This window comes from Callithrix jacchus, chromosome 8 (genome assembly GCF_049354715.1).
Source record: "Callithrix jacchus isolate 240 chromosome 8, calJac240_pri, whole genome shotgun sequence".
NCBI classification, from domain to species: Eukaryota; Metazoa; Chordata; class Mammalia; order Primates; family Cebidae; genus Callithrix; species Callithrix jacchus.
The window spans coordinates 107339158-107359821 of NC_133509.1; the positions used below are offsets into that span (position 1 = coordinate 107339158).

Here is a 20664-nt window from a genome sequence, read left to right on the forward strand (position 1 = left end):
ACACAAAAAATTAGCCAGGCATGGTGGCGGCTGCCTGTGATACCAACTACTTAGGAGGCTGAGACAGGAGAATCACTTGAACCCAGCAGGCGCAGGTTGCAGTGAGCTAAGAGATGGTGCCACTGCACAACAGAGTGAGATTCTGTATCCAAAAAAAAAAAAGAGAGAATCACAGGCTAGATTCCATAACCACTAACAGCAGCTATCCTTTGCTAGGGTTTCCTCATTCAGCTCTCTCCTCATTCATTATCTGGGTCCTATTGTATTCTCATTATTAGTTTTAGCAGTTTTTAAAATTATTCACTGCTTCAAATCTAATCCATTCTGCAAGTGACCAGCACTTGGGGGCAGGAGTTGGGTTGAGAAAACAGGGCTGAAAGGAATAAACCTGTGATGAGTTTGACATTTATGCCATCCTTTTCCCAGTTACAGGGTTTTCCCATTTGGGAACATTCTTAGCCTGTTCTCTGAACAGAAGTCCATTTCTCTTGGTCTGTAGTCGATCCATGGGAGAGGAAGACCGCGCATTAGAAAGGCGCATGGCTCTGATGACGTTCCACCCCACAGTGTCCCAGCACACTGGAATCTGGGGATTGCAGTCAGTTGTCTGGCTGTGTGATCTGTCCACGTGGAAGCAGCGTCCACCACTCCTAAGTTACACAAGACACTTCAGGGAGTCTGCTGTGACTTAGTAATAGACAAGTCAGAAAACAGGCTTTAACTTGTTAGTTATCAGAAGAGAACAGGCTTTTTCAGCTGTCTATCTGACTTGGTCATGGAGCAGAGCTATCAGCTGCCATCAGTGGTCAGCGTCGATTTCTTTGTGAATCAAGACAGGAGCAGGAAAAGGGGCGGGTGGAGATCACAGGCAGGTTCCAGCAGGGCCTGGTGGAGGGTTCAGCTGTTAGAGCTCGTTTTTCTTGCTTTCTCCCGAGAAAGAGGAGAATGGACTGCCGTGATCACAGGTTAAGTTACAGAAGAGTGAAACTCAGGTGACAGGAGGCATTTCAGATTGAGAACAGACAGGCCAGGTCCCTGTTGCCACCCACTTACAAGCCAAGGCCTTGGCTCCAAGCTCCTCTTCTCTCTCTGCATTTTCTCCCTGGGTGACCTCATCCAGCCTCACTGCTTAAAGTGCATTCCTACACGAGTGACTCTCAAATGCAATCTCCAGCCGGCCCTCTTCCCCCACATCCAGATTCATAGGTCCACTGGCCACTCAACGTCCCCACTCGGATGGCTCCCACAGACCTCACGAGGAACAAGGCTAGCACGCAAGCCCAGCTTTCCTCCCACCCTGTTTTTTTCATCTCAGTTGATGTAAGCTCCACCGTGTACCCAACTAGTTAAGCTAGAAACCTGGAGTCACTTGGGACTCCTCTTTTACCCACAGGCAAGGCCCCATCCATCAGACAGGACCAGGAGCCCCACCTCCAGACCCATTTGCCCCTCTTGATTTCACCATACCACCTATGCCCAACCAGCCTTCCGTTTGCTAACCCAGTGGACACAGCTCCCAACTGGTCTCCTTGCTTCTACTCCTGTCCCTTGACAATCTATTCTGCACTCACAGCCAATGTGATCTTTTAGAAACATAAACTGGACCCCTTCCCACTTGAAGCCCTCCAGAGACTTCCTGTTGCTTTTAAAACCCAGCACAGCCCCTGCCTTCCTGGCCTCCTCTCTACCGTGTCCTGTGTGGCCAGCCTTAAGGCACACAAGCCTGCCTCCTGCCCTCTGGGTGGGTCAAGCTTATTTCCTGCCTTGGAGATTTGACCTTAGCTGTTCCTCTGATGGGGAGCTCTTCCTCCAAAGAGTCACATGGCCATCTCCTTCTTGTCCCTGAGCTCTTTATTTTCAATGAATGAAGTTCACTGCACTCCCACTCCAATCCCAGTAGTCCCCAGTGACCCTCTCTCCCATCTCCCATTTTAGCTTTATTATTGCACTGGTTTTTCTTGGTCTTATGCAGTTTTCTTATTCATTGACTCCTCCATTAGAGAGTAAGCCTGGAGAGGGCAGGGACCACATCTATCTCTGTCTCATTCCCCACCTCAGCACAAAGAGGAGCACAGTAGGATATGGGGCACAGTAGGAGCTCAATAAATGCTTTAGAAAATGCATAAACAAAGTAAGAAACCATGAGGTGACCCAAACCTCAGTTGCTTCAGCTGTACAATGGGCACATCAGTGAAGAGACTCTGGTGTATTGTGAGGGTAAAGTGGAAGGTGATGGATATGAGGCCTTTCTGAGCCCTAAATCTCCTTATAGATGCAAAGTGTCAGTGTACATTGTGTTAACCAGGACATCAGGGCAAAACCCTGCTCTGCAGAAGCAAAGTGTGCCAAGTAATAAAGCTCACCTCTCCCATGCTGTTGCTAATCCTATGCAATAAATACTTCCTCTCCTCTGCATCTGAGCTGGACGTTCTCCACTTGTCCCTCCAGAGCCCCTCTCCACCCTTCTTACCTGCCTCTGTGCCTCACAGGCTGCCTCAGGAAGCTCCCTTGCCCTCTGGGTACAATGACTTCAACTGATGGTGACACCAGAAGGAGATCAGAGGGCAGGAAAGGGAGGCCACATTACTTATTCACTAGCAGATGAAAATTTCATCAGAAAGTAGCTGTGTTCTGCTGAAGGCTGTGGCCCCTCTCTGTCCACCTTCTCCTAGAAAGACCACATCCTGTGGATTCCTGTAACCATTCCTTCTTGCCATCCTGTTTGACCTAAGGTTGGAAAACTTCCTTTAGCTGTTGCTCTAGCTGCAGGCTGCTCCACAATCCCTAACCCACCTAAACCATTGTCTAAAACACCTTCCTGACACTCTCCCCAGCTGTGGCATTTCAGGGCCCTGCTGGCCTCCACGTGCTGCTGCTTTCTACAAATATACCTGTCTGCAGGTACAGCACTTGCACTCTGCCTTCTTCCTTTTCTTTTCCTGCCTGATATCCCAGCCTTCTGCCCCTCAGCTACAAGACCATTCCTTAACCATAGAGGACCAGAATCGCCTAGGAGCCTGAAAGAGAAAATGTATTTGACATCTTGAAAATGAATGCCGTTTGCGCAGGGGATTTATTTCTCCCTCCCCCGGGCTGTGTTCAGACCCTCTTTGCTTCTCTCCAACTACTGCAGGCAGGCAGTTCAGATGATTTCTAGCAAATGGACTCAGAGCAGTTGAGCATGTGAGTGATGTTGAAATTTGACCTATGCTTCTTATTACTTAGATTTCTGGCAGGTAACATAGAGTTATTTCCTAAAACTTTGTTCTTAACCTGAGCTGCTTTTGTTATTTTTCAGGGTTTTAGGGGTGGGAACGTATTACGGAAGCAATTAGGTGTGTGTGTGTGAGCTGCAGGCATATATGAGTGTTGCATGTGTTGCATCTGTTTGCATGCACAGGTGTGTATAAGTGGGTGTGAATGTGTGTGAGCGTTGCATGCATGCCTGAGTTGTGTGTTACGTGTGCATCTGTGCAGGTGGATGAGTTAGCATGAGTGTTACCTGCATGTGAGCTGGGTGTCTGTTGCATCTCCGCTTGTGTGCAGGTGTGTATGATTGCGTGAGTGTTGCCTGCATGTGAGCTGGGTGTCTGTTGCATCTCCACATGTGTGCAGGTGTGTATGATTGTGTGAGTGTGTACAGCTGCGGCATCTGTGTTAATGAGAGATGGGCAATCACTGTGCGCTGATACTGATGGGTAGGCATGAGAGGGCACCTTGTCTATTCAGGAGATGAAGGAGGGCTGGAATGAGAAACTGAAGGAGTGCAGAAGAGGAAGGCAGGCCCCTGCAGCCTCAGGGACCTAGCCTCGCTCCCCTTGGTGCCCCTTCCTCTCCTTGCAGGAACCAGAAAAGGCAGGTGTGAAGGTCTGAATTGCAGTCTCTAAAATCTCCCCTCAGTGTCACATGGCTGACTTCAATTTTCTCACCAGTCCTCCAAAGCCAGGCCTTGACCCCCTATCTAAATGTCCAAAGAAAAAAACGGAATTAGGGATCTTAGGAGGAAAAAGTAGGGCAGGAAATGCATTCCTGGGCAGTGTACCTTGGTCACTGCAGGCTCCCCTCCTGGCCAGAGTGCTGGCCTCTTGTGGCTGGCCAGGGCACTGAGCACCATCCTACTGGCGTCTCACATCCAGGGCCCTCACCAGCCCTCAGCAGGGCCAGGACAAGCCTTTGACCTGCTCCTGTCACTGCTGCTGCCAGTCCTATTTTGTGGTCAAAACAACTTCCCTGCCCTCAGGCTGCCCAGCACTCAAGGATGTCCTGTGATGGCATCAGAGCAGATGGCCCTAGAGAGGAATGAGTTGGGTGTCTGTTGCACCGCCCAAAGCAGCTGGCTCTCCCTCAAAAGATGGCAAGTGGGGTATAATGATGGTACGCCATTGTTCCGCACACCAAGCCCTTCTGGATAGCCAGCCCCCAGCAGTGGAGGGGTAGGGGCTGCCAACTGGCATTGCCCAGAGGCGCAGCTCCTGGCCACGTAGACTGACCTAGCAGTGCACCAGCTATGCAAAGCAGCCTGCAGGAAAGGTTCACTCACAGCGATGCTGGAATGCCATGAGCCCCAAACATGAGGCTGAGAACTGGGATGGAGGGAAACATTTGCATCCTGATGCTGAGAAACAGATCGGTCATTATCAATGCTGAGATGATTTCCCCCAGTTCTTAAGCTTGGTTCTCTTCCTGCTTGATGCTTGAATCTCTGGTGTCTGGCAGTAGAGGCTGGTGCTTTGCATATAGGTAATGCCAGAGCATGCTGGTGACTTTGCCCTTCTAGGACCCTTTTCCATTTCATAGGGACTTGCTGTTAAACCCGCCTTGACCTGGATATAAATATTAGCTGTCACAGAGTCCCGTTAGCATGGTGAGCTGCAGGCTGTTGTGTGTGAGACCTCCTTGAGTCTGCCTCCAATACTCACTGCTCAGTCAATCTCTTCACTGTTTCCCATTGATCCCAAGTGTGCCCTATGTGAGCCTTTTCCTGACACTGGGTCAGCCAGAATTACTCCCGTGCCTGTGCCCCGCTAGCACCCCACAAATCCTTCAATCATAGCCCTTGTAACATTCTGGTACACCAATTTGTTTAAGGACAGAGCCCTGTCTCATTCATCATTGCAGGTAAATGAATAAAAATGTTCAAGTCAGTAATGATGGCAATGACAACAATGTTAAACTCAACACTTACCGGCCACTGGCTGTGTCACAGGACATAGGACAGGGCATCTTACAGATATCATCCTCACGTTCACTCTCTCATACTGTGCTCCTATCATATCCTGCAGAAACCGAAGGATGGAAAGGGCAGCGCCTACTTCCAAGGTCACAGGATTGCTGGGAGGGCAGCCTGGATTCATACCCAAGGTCACAGGCCTGGTGGGAGGGCAGCCTGGATTCATACCCAAGGTCACAGGGCTGGTGGGAGGGCAGCCTGGATTCATACCCAAGGTCACAGGGCTGGTGGGAGGGCAGCCTGGATTCATACACAAGGTCACGGGGCTGGTGGGAGGGCAGCCTGGATTCATACCCAAGGTCACAGAGCTGGTGGGAGGATAGCAGGATTCATACCTAAGGTCACGGGGCTGGTGGGAGGACAGCCGGGATTAATACCCAAGGTCACGGGGCTGGTGGGAGGGCAGCCGGGATTCATACCTAAGGTCACGGGGCTGGTGGCAGGGCAACCTGGATTCATACCCAAGGTCACGGGGCTGGCGGGAGGACAGCCGGGATTCATACCTAAGGTCACGGGGCTGGCGGGAGGGCAGCTGGGATTCATACCCAAGCCACACGCCTTCTGGCCATTCCTATGGGAGAAGGAAAGTGAGGAGCTTAGCTGTAGCTGGGATGGAGAAGGAGGAACCTCAGGCTTCTTCTGATATTTTGCCTCAAGAACTGGAAATTGATCTGGGACTAGATTCCATGTTGAGGGAGAAGCCTCCAGACTGAGAAAGAATGAAACAGAGAAACTTGAAAGAGTCAAGGTAGAACAATTTCTGAACTGTCTAGGACAAGAAAACCCATAGCAAAGGCCTGAGGAGAAGGGGCGGAAAGGCTGGATTATAAATTAGGAACCTCTACCAGGAGATCAGTTCCAAGACAGCTTCTAGTTTCAACAGATGGAAGGGACACGTGATGGAGAAGGAGGGAGGGTAAGTGCCAGAGACTGTGCCAAATGTCTTTACCTACATTTCTTCATTTTAAACCCTTATACAGCAGAGTCTGAGGTAGTTCCTAGGCTTGGCCCCATTTTGCAGATGGGTAAACTGAGGTTCAGAGCACTACACCAATAAGATCTTTGCTCAAGAACTTGTGTGTCCCAGACCACGCTTGAAACCTGGTTTACTCACACACCCTGCTGTTCAGACCTCTTCTTTTCCAAGGTGGTGGCAGACTTTGTTGCGCTTTGCAAACTTTCAATCTCAGAGCATGCTGTGGAACTGCTAACAGCATTACTGCTCCAACACTGTGATTAGGCTTATCACATTCCTGGTGAGTGACTGCAGCCTGCAGCCCTGGCATCTGAAAGATTCCCCCTTGCCTCTCCTGTTCTCCTCAAGAAAGCCTTAGCCCCCTAGGTTATTTTCTTTCTTTCTTTTTTTTTTTTTTTTTTGAGACGGAGTTTTGCTCTTGTTTCCTAGGCTGGAGTGCAATGGCGCGATCTCGGCTCACCGCAACCTCCGCCTCCTGGGTTCAGGCAATTCTCCTGCCTCAGCCTCCTGAGTAGCTGGGATTACAGGCACGCGCCACCATGCCCAGCTAATTTTTTGTATTTTTAGTAGAGACGGGGTTTCACCATGTTGACCAGGATAGTCTCGATCTCTTGACCTCGTGATCCACCCACTTCGGCCTCCAAAAGTGCTGGGATTACAGGCGTGAGCCACCGCTGCTTGCCACCCCTAGGTTATTTTCAATATGAAATATTCATAAACTACTTTGCAGATTCAAACATGCATAATGAAGTGACCATTAGACACCACTGGAAGGTAATAAAGCTCCCAAGCCTGCCAGCCATGGGGTCCCTTTCAGCTCAGCTGCCCCCAAAACATCCGTAATGTTCAGCTGTCCTCAAAATATCCGTAATGCTCTCTGGTGGGTGCTACTGGGCACCCGACATTAGATCACTTCTCTCCCAAAGCTCAGCTCTGCTTATTTGATTTTCATTTCTGCCTTTGGATTGAATGGAAGGCAGTCATCAGTGGCAGTCACCCTTGAGGAACAGAAGCGACGTCCACAGTGGTAATGATCCTCCGTCTCCCTGCACTGAGGCCTAATCAACGTAGCACATACCCAGCCTCCATTTAATAAGCTGATTGTTGAGCTAAATCCCGTGCACTCTCCCCTTGCCCTGGATGCTTTTGATTGACAAAACTAATCTCTCCTCCACCCCCACGTCTGCTGCTGCCCACATCCTCTTGCAAATCATGTACTCGGCTGCTGACAATTAGATACAAGATTTGGTATTCAGACACGGGAGGGTTATGAGGTTATGAATCAATCATGGGGGCTTGGGTGAGATCACAAACCAGGGGAACCCATCTCAGACACCTCACCACAGCCCTTGGAGCCTCCTGGTTGATTTATGAGTTGGTAATAACCTCGCTGGGTCTCCTGGCCCCTAGTATTTTTCATAATGCACAGGGAAACTTTAAATATCAGAGAATGGGGAAGTGCACAGTCTGAGTGGGAGGGAGGCAGGGGTGGGGCTTGGGGGAGAACAGTGGCCGAGGGCTTCCCCGAAGCTGATTGTCTCTCCTGCCCCTTCCCCGCAGGCCTTTGCTGCAGGTTTTCTACTCCTGAACAGTTCAGGAGTTGTTCTACCTTGGCTCTTTCAAGCTTATCTGTTTCATTCTAATAGATGAGCCCATCTGTTCTCAGTCTTGCGGCTTCTCCCTCAGCATGGGATCTTCTCCCAGATCAATTTCCAGTTCTTGAGGCAAAATATCCGGAGAAGCCTGAGGTTCATCCTTCTCTGTCCCAGCTACAGTCAGGACCTTCGCTTTCCTTCTTCGGGTCACCACAGGGTGCAGTTGACATATACCCCGTGGAGGCCAGCAAGCTGATTTGGCCAACCTGGGAGAAGATACCAGGGAGGTGGCCCTGGTTTAGGACTGCATATGGCAGGATGCTTGAGGCATCACTGGGCCCAAAATCATATTTGCTGTGTCTGGATGTAATGCCTCCCTGTTCAAGACAACATCAGAATGACGGAAAGGCCCACGTGTTAAGAAGAGAAAATCAGGCCAGGTGCGGTGGCTCATGCTTGTAATCCCAGCACTTTGGGAGGTTGAGGTGGGTGGATCACAAGGTCAGGAGTTTGATACCAGCCTGGTCAACATAATGAAACCCCATCTCTACTAAAAATACAAAAAAAAAAACAAAAAAAAAAGCCAGGAGTGGTGGCAGGAGCCTATAATCCCACCTACTTGGGAGCCTGAGGCAAGAGAATAGTTTGAACCCAGGAGGCAGAGGTTGCAGTGAGCCAAGATCATGCCATTGTACTCTAGCCTGGGCGACAGAGCGAGACTTCACCTCAAAAATTAAAAAAAAGAGAAAAGAAAAAGGAAAATCACCCACTGGACAAAAAACAGTCAAAAAGTAGGCTCACAGTGCAGTTGAGCAGCAAGGCCAGCCTGAAGAGGTAAGAGGGGGCCAGTGAGTATCTCTCAGCCCAGAGCTAGGGAGCTGAAGACGTTACCTTTCCTTCTGCCCTTCTGCCTGCCATCCTCTTCCCAGTGACAGTCAGTGTTTCATAGGAAAAGAAGAAGGCTTTGAATTGCTGCCTAATGTTTGTTTAAGTAGTAATTTGTTGAGATTTATTTTTATTTATTTATTTATTTGAGATGGAATCTCACTCTGTTGCCCAGGCTGGAATGCAGTGGTGCAATCTTGGCTCACTACAACCTCTGCCTCCCAGGTTCAAGCAATTCTCCTGCCTTAGTTACCTGAGTAGCTGGGACTACAGGCACCCGCCACCATACCCAGCTAATTTTTGTATTTTTAGTAGAGACAAGGTTTCACCATGTTGGCCAGGCTGGTCTCAAACTGATGTCAGTTGATCCACCTGCCTCAGCCTCCCAAAGTGCTAGGATTACAGGAAAAAAGATGTGATTTTTTTTTTTTTAAACCGTATCAATGGATGAAAGGCCCTGAACCTTTCCTCTAAAGCAGTGTTTGTAAACTGCCTATATGACGTCTGGTACTAGTCTGTGATGATGTTTTCAAGGGCCGCAAAAAAACTGAGGAAAACTTTAAAACATAATTAATACATGTGTGTGGGTGTTTGTGTATTATGACGTATATTTGAATACAACTATCAGTGAATAAGCATTCATTAAACCCCAGCTCTGCACCAGATGTTTGCTCCATGCCAGGGACAGAACTAACAGGGTCCCTGCTCCCTCAGAGCTACAGTTTAGTGGGTCTTATGGGTTGAATTATGTCCTCTCAAAGATTCATATATTGAAGTTCTAAACACCGTAACTCCACAACGTGACCTTATTTGGAAATAGACTCATTGCAGACGTAATCAGTTAAGGTGAGGTAATTAGGGTAGGCCTTAATCCAGTATGACCGGTATGCTTATTAAAAGGAGAAAATTGAGCCAGGCATGGTGATTCATGCCTGTAATCCCAGCACTTTGGGAGGCCAAGGCAGGAGGATTGCTTGAGTCCAGAAGTTAGACACCAGCCTGAGTAACATAAGAAGACCCTGTCTCTCCAAAACATTTAAAAATTAGCCGGTATGGGGTGCATGCCTATGATGCCAGCCACTTGGGAGGCTGAAGTGGGAGGATCAGGAGAGGCCTGGGACAGATCCTCCCTCACGGCCCTCAGAAACAACCCTGCTGACACCTGGATCTTAGAGGTCTGGCCTCCAGAACCATAGACAATAAATTTCTGTTGTCTAAGCCACCCAGTTTGTGATACTTTATTATGGAAGTCATAGCAAACTAATATAAAGAGGAAACAGACATTGATCAAATAATTACATTGTGGCTAATTCCAAATTGATATAAATGCTCCAAGGAGAAAGAACCTCCTTCTCTTGAGGTTGAAAGCCAAAGAACCTTGACCCAGTCTGGAGGGAAATGAAGGCTTTCCTGAGGGAGTTAGGGCTGAGGGGTATGTCGGAGTCAGCTAGAGCTGTGGTCGCCAGCCTTTCTGGCACCAGGGACCAGATTCATGGAAGACAATTTTTCTACCGACAGGGTGCAGAGGGATGGTTTTGGGATGATTCAAATACATTATGTTTATTGTGCACTTTCTTGCTATTATTACATTGTAACATATAAGGAAATAATTCTACAAGTCACCATAATGTAGAATTAGTGGGAACCCTGAGCTTGTTTTCCTGAAAGGAGGCGGTCCCATCTGGGGGTGATGGGAGACAGTGACAGATCATCGGGCATTAGCTTCTCATAAGGAGAGTGCAACCTACCTCACATGCACAGTTCGCAATAGGGTTCACACTCCTGGGAGAATCTGATGCCACTGCTGATCTGATGGGAGCTCGGGCGGTAATGCAAGCAATGGGGAGTGGCTGCAAATACAGATGAAGCTTCACTTGCTCACCAGCCGCTCAGTTTCTGCTATGAGGCCTGGTTCCTAACAGGCCAGGGATCATTACCTGTTGTGGAGATGAGGACCCCTGAGCTAGAGGAAGAGGTGGGAGGAGAAAGGGAAGGCATTATAGGCCCAGAGAGGAGCAGATGCAAAGGGCTTGCTGTGCGACGGAGATTGGTGCATTCTGGGAAGGGAAAACTGCTCCCAAGGCCAGAGAGGTGGGGGAAGAAGAGGGCATTGGGATGGGCAGCAACCAGAGCACCCAAACCAGAAAGATACTGTTACCTTCAACTGAATTTGGAAAAATTGAGTTTTTCCTTGGAAAAACTCAAACTTAATTCAGCTGAATTACAGTGGGGTGAGGGCACCTGTTTTGCTTTGTGCCCTCACTTCTGAGAAATGCACATCCTGGATCAAGGTCAGAAAAGCTTCCAGTCAGGGGTCCCAGTCTCTCAGTGAGTCCTCGCCAGGGTATCTAGAGCTGGCCGGCCACAATGCCCTCCTCCTTTCCCCTTCGTCCAACAAGCTATCGGAAGATCCATCCTAAAAGTACTAGAAGACATTTTGAGATTTTCTAAGACCTAAAATGTAAAAGCTGGTAAATACACAAGGATTCCAAGTTGCTGCCATCTCTCCAGCCATGCAGATGATTGGGTTAGACACTTGGCTGGTGTGAGGCCCCTGAAACATGGACTCTATGAGTAGCCAATGTGTTTTAATAGCAATGCTTATGATGTGCCAGGTTCATTACTCTTCACAGCCAAGGTGTTGGGTCCCATTATTACTGTCCTCTCTTCTTCCCTTCCCTTTTCTTTTCTTTTGAGACTTTCACTCTTGTTTCTCAGGCTGGAGTGCAGTGGTGCGATCTTGGCTCACTGCAACCTCCACCTCCAGAGTTCAAACAATCCTCCCTGCCTCAGCCTCCCAAGTAGCTGAGATTACAAGTGCCGGCCACCACACCAGGCTAATTTTTGTATTTTTAGTAGAGTTGGGGTTTCACCATGTTGGCCAGGCTGGTCTCAAACTCCTGATCTCAGATAATCCACCCGCCTTGGCCTCCCAAAGTATACTGTCCTCTTTTCATAGGAGGGAATAAAGGCACAGGGCCAGCAGATGGCTTGCTAACAACTAGGCCATTTCAGCAAAACCATAAAATAGTCATGGTGAAGAGGGTTTTGTATACCTGGTCTTATTCTTAACTATATAGTACTTCCCCCTAATTGACATATGAAGAAATGGAAATCAGGGCAGGTGGTGGGTAAGGGACCTTCCCAGGTTCCCACAGTTTGTAAGTGATGTACCCTGAGTTGCTCTCAAGTGTGTCTGACTTTATAAACACTGCGCCTTATTGTTTCATATGCTTGGTAAGCAAGTGATGTGAAATTTCCCACTCTTTTCCTTGGAAAAACTCAAGCCCATTGACCAAACAATACTATTTGAAAAAGCCACTGAACTTGTCATCACTCCATTTCTCCCAGCTGTGCTCCCTTCTGCCTACTGCCAGCTACTCGCTGTGCTCACCCACCCAGGCCCAGTTTAACATTTCCTTGGGGTTAAGCTTTCTCTGCTAGCTGATGGTTGCATTTTTTTCAACTAAGGCATAAAAGAAAGGTCTGAGACTGTAGAGATTGCCCTACTTAGAATATCCTTCCGTTCACTTGCAAAATGGAGATAATAATAAGCTATTTACCACATAGGATTAGTAGAGTAGGATTATTCCAAAGCGTGGAGTATAGAAACTGCTCAATACATTATTAGTGCAATAGCTAATAATAGTACCAATTATTATTATCACTAAATTAATGCCTGTTTCAGAAAAAAAACTGAATACAGAATATCAGTTTTCGAATTGTTTTTATTTATACTACTTGGAAAGTTCTTCAGAGTTAAGAAACACAGAATGGTACCGTGAAAATAACATTTGGCGTGAAATTGCATGGATTGCAACCTTGGCTCTAAATAGGCACTAGTGTGTGGCCTTGAGCCTCTCTGGGCCTAATCTTTAAAATGGATACAATAATAATTGTATTGGACACAATTATTGTCAAGATGGCATGTGATAAAAGGGTCAAATGCCCAGCTCTGGCCTGGTACAGCATGGGTACTCAGGAAATGTCACTCCCTCTTCATACGCTTTGGCCTGCACATGACATCTATGTGATAAGGTGGCAGGAACTGTCCTCCCCACCCAGAGGTGCAGCAGAGACCTGGTAGGAATGTGAAAATCCAGTGGATTGAGTTATAACCTTGACTGGGGTGTATGGTGAGTTCACTCATGGCAGGAACCATCTGATCATTCATAGGGCTCCAGAAACATTTTACTCAAAAGAAAGTGTCTTTCCCCAGCAGTCAAGATTGATAATTAATGTATACATTGCTTCATTTATCAGTACTATGATGTACTGTATAATCCACCAGGTTTCAAGTAACTGGAAATTTGCAGGTGATGGGAACCAGTCTTTTTATCCACTTCGCGTCATCTGATCTGGGCTCAGATTGATAGAATGCTTTGGGAAGAGTTGGGGGAGTGTTTCATACTAGGATCCCCTGCTATTCGGACACATTCGTGGGAGGAAGGTATCTGGGTCAAATGCTACAGTTTTAGAGGAGCTTAAAATGCCTGAAGACAATGCCCTGAATTTTATGTCTGCCTGAAACCAGAAACAGAAACCCCTGACCAGCTTACTCAATAGAGTTGATTCAGCGTGGAAAATCACCAGAAAAAGATGACTGCGTCTTACTCTAACGGAGTAAATAAACTAACAAACACAGCGAGGAGGTGCAGGTTGTCACCCTTAGGCCAGGGCTCTGGGTGGACAGCCCTGTCAGAGTCGATAAACGGCTATTCCCGGAGTGGCAGATGGCCAGTTGGAGGCACACTATTGAGCCTCCCACTGTTTACCCCTCAGGAAAAAGACAGCTTGGGTCTTCCTGGCCCTTTCCCCAGAGAGCAGGAAGTGCCCAGGGCTTGAGGATCACCAGAGGCCATCCAAAGTTACCCATACCCTTTCCACTTTGGCCTCAAAGGCCAATTCTTTCTTCTCTCTTAGCTCTTTAAAATAAAGAATTATTTTTCTAGTGTGAAAGTATTATACGAATGTTCTGTGAACTTTGAATAATACAGAAATCTAAAGATTAGAAATTTTCCATTATTTGATGCCTCCTTTCTCCCCAAAATAACCTAAAGTTAACAATTTGAATATACATCCGGAATTTTTCATCTCCATATTTATATAGAGACATATATAATTAATAGAATGTAAATATTTTACAGTTCATCCTGTTCTCAAGATGCTTTTCCACTGTAGATGTTTAATAAATATTTATTGCATGAATGAGCCATAATTTATTCAATCCCTTATTAGAGGGCTTTTGGTTTGTTCCCAGTCATCTAATAAACATGATTTTAGATATAAAAGACATAATTGAAATACCTGTAACACATATAGAAACATAACCCATAACTACATATCATAAATATATCCTTAAATACACTAATAAAACACACATGCAACAACAGAGAGGTGCTTTGGGTGCCTCCTGGTGTATTTCATGGATATCCCTGGAATATATATTGATAAATCAGCCTCAAAAAGAAAGCTTTCAGTGTTTTAGGATTTGTGGGATTAAAGAGTGGTCGTCCTGCATTTGTTTTGTTGTTTCAACAAAGCGTGTGTAATGTTGTTATATTGGCTTTAAGTCCTTGGCAAAGCAGCTTGACTAAGATAAGATCCAGAAACCAAGCGTGATAACAAGTCAACAATTAATTTTAGATGGAACAGAAAAGGAATCAGCTACAAATTCTCTTTAGAACAGGAAGGAAAGAATGATCATGGGTTTGTGGGAAGGAAGGAAAGAAGCAAGAAAGGAAAGTGAAAAAAGAATGGAAATGCTTTCTCCTGCTGGTGGTTTGGATGTTTGAACTACTCTTGTCAGATGCTACAGCATAATAACTGTAAATGTTTTAAAGGATGCAATGTTAAGACACATTTCCCTTTCTTGTTCCTGGGGCTGAACACACTGTGGTTTACTTCCTGCCACAGGCTGGAGGCGTGGCCACTCCTGGGTTGGTCCATGGAAGCCTGCAGTACCTGATGCCCACAAGAGTGAGCGCGTCCTGTCTCTAGGTGTTGTTGCTTGTGCTGAAATGAAGTCTACCAGGCAGTGCCGTGGCATGGAAGGGATGGTGGCGGAGTGGATGGCACTGCAGATGGAATGCAGTGTCCCAGGCAGCCAGGGGCAGCAGCTCAGCCCTTGCGTGGGCCTGAGCTCAGATCAGCCCCCAGCAGAAATAGCAGCTGTCACAGTGGCTGAACCAGGGAAAAGAAATTCTGCTCTGTGGTCTCCATGGGGCTAGGGAAAAAAAGGAAATGGGTTTTTGTGACTTTCCTTTCTTTAGAAACAAAGGTGCTCAAATGTGATCCTTCCACTCTGTAAATGCAAACCAGGGCCTGGTGGACCAGGGAGAACAATTAGGCCAAAGACTGAGCACAGGAAACCAAAAGGGGGCAGAAACCCAGACAATGATGCTGAGCCGGGGGTTCGGGTGGTGGGGGGAGCGGATATGATAGCAAGGAAGGAGTTTCATTCAATGCGAATGAATACTAATTAGTGACATGGATATTAATGATGACAGTAATTAACAGGGGAAAGGAAGGGCTGTCATTGTCCCAGGGTGAGTAATCAATCTTGGCAGGTGATAAATAATGGTTCGGCAAGCTCAGCAGAAAGATAATCTGCCGGCCTGGGGGAGAGCTCAGCTAATGCAGGAGTCCTCGCAGTTTCTAGGCAACCCACAAAAAGAGAACTATTTTTCTTTCTTTTTTTTTGTTTTGGAGAGGGAGTCTCCCTCTGTCGCCAGGCTGGAGTGCAGTGGCACCATCTTGGCGCACTGTAACCTCCGCCTCTCAGGTTCAAGCGATTCCTCTGCCTCAGCCTCCCGAGTAGCTGAGACTACAGGCACCCTCCACCAAGCATGACTAATTTTTTATATTTTAGTAGAGATGGGGTTTTGCCATGTTGGCCAGGATGGTCTTGATCTCCTGACCTCATTATCCGCCCACCTCAGCCTTCCAAAGTGCTGGGATTACAGGTGTGAGCCTCTGTACCCAGCCAGAACTATTTTTCTTTTGAGGAAAAAACAGATTAGAGTCTCTCCCCTACCCCAGCTTGGGACTACAGTTCTTTTTTGATTTCTGCTTTGTTCTTCATTTCCTGGGACAAATGTTGAACTTGTATAATTTGGAGGAGATTGACACACGGCCACAGGTACATGCACACATACACACACACACACACACACACATACACAATCACTCTCTCGCTCCTTGTCTTTCTAAGAATGTGAGTGAATATTTTTCTTCTGAAGTTTAACTCACAGATGCTATCTGTGAGCAGCAAGAGCAAGAAGCCTAGAAATTCTGCCTTTGAGGCTGGTGCGAGGACATTGCAAAATTGCAAGGCTGTGTCAGCAGAAAGAGGGCACACAGGAGGATGAGGATGGCCCTGGCAGTTCCACTGTTCAGGGTTATGTCACATGTCACGGAGCCAGAGGAAAACAAAATGTCCAGGCTCTCTGTCCTGCACCAGACCCACTTCTGGCCACCAGTCATGTATCCAAGAAATCTGCTTTCTGGGAAAAGGCAATCCTCATGAAGCCCCTCTGCTGGATCCCCAGGCCTTCAGCCAGGAATCCAGCCCAGAAGAGTTATTGGCTCATCCCCTCCCTCGTAACCAAAGCCTCAGACCCAGGGTAGGACTCTGATATCTAGAAACATCTCCCCTTGCAGGCTGTTTTCCACCAAACAATTCAGAAGTGACAATGCTACACCTTCAATATTCTGCACTGGTTTAAAGTGAGATTTTTGGGTAGCAAATGTGGTTTGACCAGAAATTCAGAACCTTCCAGAAAACCAGACTCCTCTCCTCCATGTACACAGTGCTACTCTCAGAACATTGTTTGCGGGTCACATTTTCAAAGAGAGGCAGACAAAAGAGAGCGTATTCAGAGGATTGGGAACATATGGTGAGGACCTCCAGGCCATGCCCTGCAAGGTAGCAGCTGAGGGACCCAGGCTTGTTGCATTTGGAGGGAGGATGTCACTGGTACCCCGTAGGGCTGTCCAAATAGCCAAAGGGTTGTCACACAGTGATTAGGACAGGGTTTGGTTTTCGGTCATCAAAGAGCAAAACTAAGGTCAAAATGAGGAAGTCAGAGGGGCAAGTTTCTGTTCAGACGAATCAAGGCTGGTTTAACTGGGTCAGGCTGGGTAGGGGGAATTTGTGGCTTTCCAGGTACTAGGGATTCTAAACTCAGATTACAACACCTCTTCTCCAGGGTGTTGTGGATGGGACTCATGTATTGGCTAGGGTTGGAGTAGTAGATGCTCACGAATGGCATCTGTGAGTTAAACTTCTGATCAAAAATACTCCTATTCATTCACATTCTTAGTCACAGAGAGAGAGAGAGAGAGAGAGAGTGTGTGTGTGTGTGTGTGTGTATGTGTGTGTGTACATGTGCCCATGTGTCAATTTCCTCCAAATTATACAAGTTCAACTTAAAAGTGCCTTCAGACTTTTAAGATTAACATTTGTTAAGGTAATACTAGATACCAAAACAACGAAGCCCCAAATTTCAGGGGCTTCACACAGCAAAGTGTATTCCTCAGTCAAGTCAGAGCCCCACATGGGCTTAATGTCCGTGGCTGGAACCATAGCTCCCTCCCTATTGTGGCTCTGCATTCCCCCCAGATCTTTGGAGTCCCCCACATCCAGCCAGGGAATGTAATTGAAAGGGGCAGAGCTATGCAGAGCCATGTAGGAGTTTTTTTTCCAGGTCTGGAAGTGGCATAGGTCATTTCTACCCACATTCTATTGGCAGAACTCAGTCCATGCCTAAGTGCAGGGGAGTCTGGAGATGTAATCTGGCTGTGGCACAGTGAGGAAAGAGATTTTGGTGAATACATAGACGTTTCTGCCACAAACACAGGGGCACATGCATTCAGGATAGGCCTATGCCAGAAGAGATGAGAGTTTTGCAAGAGCCTATAAGGTCACCTGTGTTTAGTGAGCTTTTGTCAGTGACAGCAGGGAGCTGAAGAGGCCTCCTTCTTCAAGAAATGGTCAGGGGGCCAGGCACGATAAAGTTTCACCTAGCCTGTCTCTGGGAAGTCCTCTATAGACACTTTCTAGAAATGTGAATGTAAGCTCTTCCTGCATCATGGGAAGTGAGTGTTTTTTGGCCAAGAATGGAATTGTAACTATGGAAGTGTCCTGAAAAACAGAAAGCGTCCATATTATTCCACTCTACAGTGTGTACTAGTTGGAATTAGGATTCTCTTAGGTAAATATGTTTCTTCTGCCACAGCGTTAAACACTCATGAGGTCTTCAGCCGAAATTGCTTTATCGTTGCAGGTACTGACATTGTGCAGTGGCTTATGAAGAACCTTTCCATTGAGGACCCAGGTACTTGACCTTTGACCCTGCCCTCATCTACCCTTATATCAGTAAACGTCCCATAACCAAGTTCCAAACTAGATCCTCCTACCCTCCTGAGAACTGGGCTCGTAAATGTGAATTCCAAGATGTGGAATCACACTATTTACAAATAGAATTAATTTATTTTCTCCACTGAATATTTATCTTTAAATTTCAATCATGCTTTGAGGAAATGAGCAACTATTTAGAATGCCAAAGAGCCCAATACAATAATGTGTGAAATGAGTTGAATTCTCCTTAGCTGCAGCAATTAAAGATAAGTTGCAGCACTGCCACTGAACAGCCTTCCAGAGCCAGCTCTTAAAATTAGATCGCCTGATCCACAATTCAGATGTTTAATTATTTGCTAAGACTCCCTCTGTTTTCTGCTTCTGCAGAAGTGAAGGAATGATTTTTTTTTCAACTTTAATTGCGCATTTCAATTAGGAAGGCCTTACCAGGAAAACAACAGCAAAACCCTGGCCAATAAAACAATTTCCAAATCTGTCCTCCCACCAGAAAATAAGCAGTGAAATTTATTTTCACAGCATAATTAGGAAATGGGGTGGGGGGTGTTCCAGAAAAATAAAAATTCAAGGCAAGGAAAGCTTATCCCCATGTGCTGTTAGTTAATACTTTTCTGAATGTATTACATACTCCTTTGCCTTGATTACCTGAGTATTCTTGATGCCTGAAGGTCACATTTATAAAGATCCACTAATTCACTCTATGTTCTTAATGGACATTGGCGTGATTAGACTTATCTGCCCCAAATGAAATGGCCGCAAACCACAGTGCTTTTTGAAGATGGTTTTCAAGTGCCCATTCTCGCTCTGTGACCTTCAGCTGTGATTCCTCGCTGGAATCAGTGTGTCAGCTTGGCATTCCTGTATTTTAACCAAACATTTCTAACCTGTTGACTGCAAAACGATACAATTTCTGTACAGTTTAATTATATATAGTTGTTAGAACTCTGAGTGCCAGAAAAGCAGATCGTTCATAGAAGTGACCTGAGTCTTTTTACCCCCTTGATTAGTGGCTACTCTCATAACTCGTGAAAATTCTGAATTCTAGTCAAGTTCTTGATTCACAGGGAGAAAACTATACATGCCAGCCCTTTGTAAGGGATAGAACCCCAAGCAACCCCCGTATGTGTTATCTCTGATGCAGCCTGGGCTTCTGAGTGTCCTCTTGGAAAGTCTGGACTGGATCAGTGTCTACCTGTTTAGTTGTGTTTATTTAAAGTCAGTGTTTCCTGTGATTATAATCCTAAACTAAGGAACATGTTTCCTCATGGCCGCCTTTTCTCTCCCAAGAGCACTGGCTTCTTTACCCTCCCCCCTCAAAATAATCAATGCAGTTCTGACATGTATTTTATTATTACTGTTATGAGAAACCTAAATTGGCTAGCAGTATGTGAAAATGAGCTTCCGAATCCTCTGGCCCTGGCATGAGAAGCTTCTGTGAAGGGTCCTGAATGATGAGAGTTATTTCTATGAAGATCCATTACACTCTGATGCCCTTGGGAAGACACTGTAGTATTGGGGCCTGTTTGGGCTCTGCAAAGTGGTTGAGGAGGAGCTAAGAACAATTTGCCAGCTGGGAATAGAAGCAGGGAGATGAAGCAAACCAAGGCCTTGGGAAACGAGCAGATCCAGTATCTGCCCCTCTCTCCTTCCTTTTTGCATGAAAGTCAAAAAGACTTTCAGACTGGTAGCATGAAAGTCACCTTCCTACTGGATTTTGTTCTTCCTTCCCTGGGGAAGGAGCAGCTGCTGCTGATGAAACTTCTAGCTGGACTCATGATTCTTGAAGCATATAGACTTTAAAAAGCAAACTGGCCAGACATGGTAGTTCATGCCTGTAATCACATCACTTTGGGAGGCTGAGCTGGGAGGATTGCTTGAGCCCAGGAATTCAAGACCAGGCTGAGCAAGATGGTGAGACCCTATCTCTACAAAAAATTTAAAAATAAAAAAATGAGACAGGTGTGATGGCATGTGCCTGTGGTTCCAGCTACTTGGGAGGCAGAGGCAGGAGTATCACTAGACCCCAGGATTTCAAGGCTGCAGTGGGCTATGATTGCACCACTGCACTCCAGCCTGGGTGACAGAGTGAGGCCTGCCTCTTAAAAAAAGCAAATTGGTCATCACTAAGTAAATAAAATAAAACTTCGTTCATTCTAATTCCACCGGTTACACGTATGTTTCTTTCAAAGGAGAATGAGTTCTTAATAAGCAAAACATTGCATCATATTCAACTTCTTGAAAAGTTTGCAAGTAAAGTAAAACAAATTACTCTTAAAAATTCAGAGCTCATGAAATTAATAATTGCTAGAGATTCCCTGAGCATGTCAGCAATTTCCATGTCCAAAAATTAGTTTTAACCTGTAACAGTACTTTTGGATTTGTGAAAGATTATTGTGTGTGGTAGAAGCATTGAGGTTTGTTATTTTTTTCTTAGCTCTCCTCAGGTTAAATCTAAATTCTTAACTTTTTTTTTTTTTTTTTAAATCGAGACAGGATTTCACTATGTTGCTCAGGCTGGTCTCAAACTCCTGAGCTCAAGTAATCCATCCGCCTTGGCCTCCCAGAGTACTGGGATTACAGGCATGAGCCATCGTGCCAG

General features: G+C 46.4%; 1 protein-coding gene across 12 annotated transcripts in view; it reads left to right on the forward strand.

Annotated features, from left to right (window-relative positions):
- The window catches only part of RGS6 (regulator of G protein signaling 6), a 635569-nt gene that overhangs the window by 498201 nt on the left and 116704 nt on the right, over positions 1–20664 (forward strand). For all 12 annotated transcript variants that reach the window (XM_035260909.3, XM_035260914.3, XM_009006271.5 and 9 more), the window contains exon 4: positions 17974–18024. In XM_035260909.3, the coding sequence (XP_035116800.1) occupies positions 17974–18024 (51 nt within the window). The remainder of the gene's footprint in view (positions 1–17973; positions 18025–20664) is intronic.